Source organism: Cynoglossus semilaevis, chromosome 1 (genome assembly GCF_000523025.1).
Source record: "Cynoglossus semilaevis isolate Cse_v1.0 chromosome 1, Cse_v1.0, whole genome shotgun sequence".
Classification (NCBI taxonomy): domain Eukaryota; kingdom Metazoa; phylum Chordata; class Actinopteri; order Pleuronectiformes; family Cynoglossidae; genus Cynoglossus; species Cynoglossus semilaevis.
In genome coordinates, this window is record NC_024307.1 from 3,078,778 (window position 1) to 3,083,281 (window position 4,504).

The 4,504-nt window shown below is 44.1% G+C and overlaps 1 protein-coding gene across 1 annotated transcript in view; it reads right to left on the bottom strand.

Annotated features, from left to right (window-relative positions):
* Positions 1-4,504, bottom strand: part of LOC107989876 (AT-rich interactive domain-containing protein 1B-like) — a 155,194-nt gene that overhangs the window by 89,991 nt on the left and 60,699 nt on the right. Inside the window, exon 3 of the mRNA XM_025059236.1 lies at positions 1,450-1,554. Within this exon, the coding sequence (XP_024915004.1) occupies positions 1,450-1,554 (105 nt within the window). The remainder of the gene's footprint in view (positions 1-1,449; positions 1,555-4,504) is intronic.

Sequence of the window (4,504 nt, forward strand, 5' to 3'; positions counted from 1 at the left end):
CTTCCAAAGTGTGTAGTAAATTAAAGAGCACACACTCGGAGCGGTGCCAATATTTGCGACTTTTTGAAAACGTCTATTTATTCCCACTCTTGAAAGTGCTGAGGAGCTGCGAGCAGGGAAATGATGGAGAGAAAAGAAAAGAATAAAAAAAAAACAACTCGACTCGCCAAAATAAAATAAAATAAATAAAATAATAGAGTAGCTTACAGAGTTGTTTTTTTCTTCTGTCTGGCCTCAGAATTTCCTCCTAAATTACTCCTCCTCCAGGAAACCTGCTTAACGATTTCCAGCTCATCCAAATGCCAGGAGGCGCCGTTTGCGTGTGTGTCTGCATGTGTTCAACGCCGACGCCTGTGTCCGCGCATATGTTTCTCTGCGCAAGTGGGAGCCGATGAGCGCGTGACGCCGACGGTCGAGGGTCGAGGTGTCGTGAGTTTGTGATTCGAAAGGTCGCGGCGGTCGCGACACCGACATACGCTAGGACATAATTATTCAGGAACGGACACTCGGCGGGGGAGGGGGGTCAGCGGACGCATGTCCCGTCGGGGGTCACGACCCAAAAAACGGATTTCTTCATGTGCTGTCTGTCTACCCAATCACATCACAGGATAAACACCGATGCTAACAAGGTAGCGTTAGCTTTCAACATATCAAGATTAAGATCAGAAACATTTTGACTCCAAAAAATATCTGATAAATTTGCGTCCTATTTTTAAGCCCTTCACAAATGCAATTGGGATGCAGTACCACAGATGGCCAACAGGGTCTGGTCCCAAAATTTACTTTATAAATAGTTATCTAAATATCTATATATATTTATTATGTATTATATAACATATAATCATATAATCATATATCATGTTAATTTTGCTAATCACAGCATTCACGGAGGACTGGGGTGGTATTGCACCCTGAAGGCACCACCAGTCAAGTACAGGGTCACATATTCACACCGCCATTCACCATTCACACCAAACACTAAAAACATCAGTCATGGACGGAGCTCAAACAGTTAACCACCCAGCGGTTGAGCACCGTATCATTTGGATTAGCCAACTTCTAGAAGCTAGCACAAAGCTAACCACTCCAGAAACGTCAACATGGCCGCCATCGGGGTCATAACTAGAAACCTTTAGTAACAACAGAGGTCGAACAAGGAGTTGAAAACCAGAGTTGGGCAGAGACAGAGTGCCGCTGAGGCATCCCTCTTCTCCCATGTATATATGTATTTAAATACATAAATATATATATATTTACATATATATTTATATACGTAAATATATATTTATATATATATTTATACACTATATTTTCCGTTTAGCATCCCTCTTCTCCCTATATATATGTATTTAATCATAAATATATTTACATATATATTTATATATTTATTTATATATTTTCCAAGTAACATCTCTCTTCTCCCTTCACCGGGAACCGTCTGTCACTCACCGGTAAACTGCAGGGACGGTCCTGCGAGACGCCGTCTTCGTTAGTGGCTTTCCCAGAGTTCCCTGGAGCAGGACCCCTGGTGGTGAAGTTCTCCTGCTGCGCCTCCTGGACAGAAAGACATGGAAGGAAGTCTGTGATCAATAGACGGAACACGGGCCGCGAGGAGAACGGATACGGTTCGAGGGGAGGGAGGGGCCCGAACAGTTCAGGCGCCGTCCTGCACGGTCTTTGAGTGGATGTTTACGATGGAACCGATTAGAATTACGCGTTGCTTTGTCAGGAACGTTATTTGGGTTCTGCGTCATTTGTTCCTCTCCCATGTAGCTGTCGGCTTTGTCCGCAAATAAAAGCCCTGGGTTTTTTGTTTTTTTTTTGTTCACGGGAATGTTTGCCACAAATAAACATCTGAAACGTGCGCCCATCAGCACAGCATACCCACCCAAATCATTTCAACCAAATCCCGGTCCTAACCACCCACTAATCCACAACACACACACACTCAGGACTATTGTTCAATCCAAGTCATCTTCTCTCCCTCTGTAATCACAGGCCTATCTAGTGTAAACCAATTTTCTCCCCCATTGTCGGAGGTGTCGCCCTCTCCCCCCCTCCCTCCATCCCGTCGTCTCCCTCTTCTTTTCATTCACCGCCGAGGTCGTCCCTCCATCATGTTAAGCGTCGGCAGCACAATGGCAACTTGTTAAGGAGCTCTGAGTGGAGGGATTAGAGATAACTGATCGGGCAGACGACACCTCAGATCACACACACACACACACACAAATACAGTGTCGTCAGAGTTTGTATTTTTTTTTTTTTTTTTTTTGTGTGTTCTGAATCCACTATTCCCCCAGCGTTTCATTCCTTATCTGTCGTGCGATTGTTCTGTAGTTCGTGGCCGATCTCTCTCTCTCTCTGTCAGGCAGGTGATATCGTTTTTATGGCGTGAGATTATTCTCCACGGTCGGAGACGCGTGTCGCGTGAAACCGATCTATTATTAGTGCGTTACACCTGGAATTATTTCAGCCGGCGGGGGTCGACGACGCCGAGTCGGAATTCTGACGCCATAGTCTGCAAACAGGTACTTCTACAGGTGAGAAGTCACTACATCTCGAGAAATATTTTTAAAAAGTAAATCTATAAACAGGCGATACAGTTCACTGGTGTACTTCAACATCAAAGTTAAAAAAAAAAGTCTGATTTTTCCAGGTTTGTATTTGTTGTTTTTCTGTGGCTGGGATTTTTTGGTCCAGTTAAGTACCCATAAACAGGTTTCAGTGTTTCATCTGTTTGACCTCTCACCTAGTGATGGAAGATTCCAGAACGTTTTTACCGACTTTGTAGGATTAGTTTTACTCCAATAAACACATGACAAATACTGGAAATGTAACTACTGCGACATATTTTTGTTTTATTTTGACACAATGTAACTTAAACAGGGACAAAGATGTCTAATGCAGGGGTCCTCAACCCATGGTTCGCAGACCAGTGTTGGTCCGTAGGAAAAAAAATGAAGAAAATGTACTTCATTAAAGGTCAATAAAGGTCGTACAGACTGCGATACTAACAAAATAAAGTCTTAAAAAAAAAGTTTTTTTTTGAAAATTTCACGATCCTACAACGATCACCAATGTACTACCAGTCATGCTACCAGTAATGACCAATCGGTTCTTGGTCACTGTTTTATTTTGGTCAGTGGTCATGTGACCTGAATGGACCAGTTCAATTTGACATTACCAAGGGGAGGGGCGGGGTAAGGGGGGGGGGCATATGTATGTAGTAAATGACCTTATAAGATGTGGAAGTGATTAATAACTTAGTACTTTAAACACTAATATTTATATAATAGTATATAATAATATATATAATAATAATGGACACTTTATAAAAGTAATCGATACTCATCGATGCCACAGAGTCGATACTCCCATCACGATTGGAGGATTGGCTCTCGCTCGCCCCATCACCAAAAAATGAATGAGTTACGTGACTGAGTTGAGGCCCAATCTGAGGGGCGTGTGCCAACGTCTACAGCACACAGTGGTCCCCTCTGGACTCACACCACACTTCAGGATCCGCCTTTCACAAGGTGTGTGTGTGTGTGTGTGTGTGTGTGTGTGTGCCCACAGGTCAGTGCACGGCTACACATGAACAGACAGGTGCTCGTCCGGGCGCCAGTATTTACTCAGGCATATGAATCGGAGGCGTGTCGTTACCCGTGAGCAACCGCGCGTACTCTCCGGGAATTTCCGTTTTAAGTGGGTCAAAGAGAGGTTACCCTCTGTTTACACTCAGGTTCTTACATCACCACTGTCAACCGTGTTACGGAGGGAAAAGGTGAGCGAGACGGAGGAGGAGGAGGAGGAGAGAGGGGCCGGGCGAGAGAGAGAATATGAGAGAGAGAGAGAGAGCCAGAGGTGAGATGCAAAAGAGATAAAGAATTGAGTTCAAAAACAGCAGTGAGAGCGAAGGAGGTGAGAGAAAATAGAGAGCGGGGTGGAAAAAAAAAGAAGAAAGGCGTAGAAAAGCATGAGCGTGAGCAGATCAGAGTCAAATGAAGGAGTGCTGCGACTGCATCCTTTCATTTGAATTTTTTTTATTTTTTTTTTCCACTCCATTGTCTCAAAATCCCATTTCCCAGCTAATTTAGAAGCTTCTAAAATACACTGCACTCCATACCTTAAGCCTTAGGCCACGGATAATCATGTCTTCACACACACACACACATATATACACACACACACACACACACACACATACACACTCATCCTCCATGCTTTTCAAAAGACTTCATCTTGACACAGTAGCAGCGAATGAAGGATATTGAAGGCAAGTGTTTGAAGTACATCAGGGAACGCGGAAATCAAACTGTGAGTTAAATGCTATTAGACAGCAGTGTGGAGAGCCGCTGTAATACTAGATTTGATTGAATGGATGACGGACGAACGCCGCCTAATATATGGAGCAGGAGAGGCGTTATACCCACGCAAATCAATATCGCGGCCCAGCCGTAATCCCAGCCACTCCGGACGGGGGAGTTGGTGGGAGGGGAGTGAT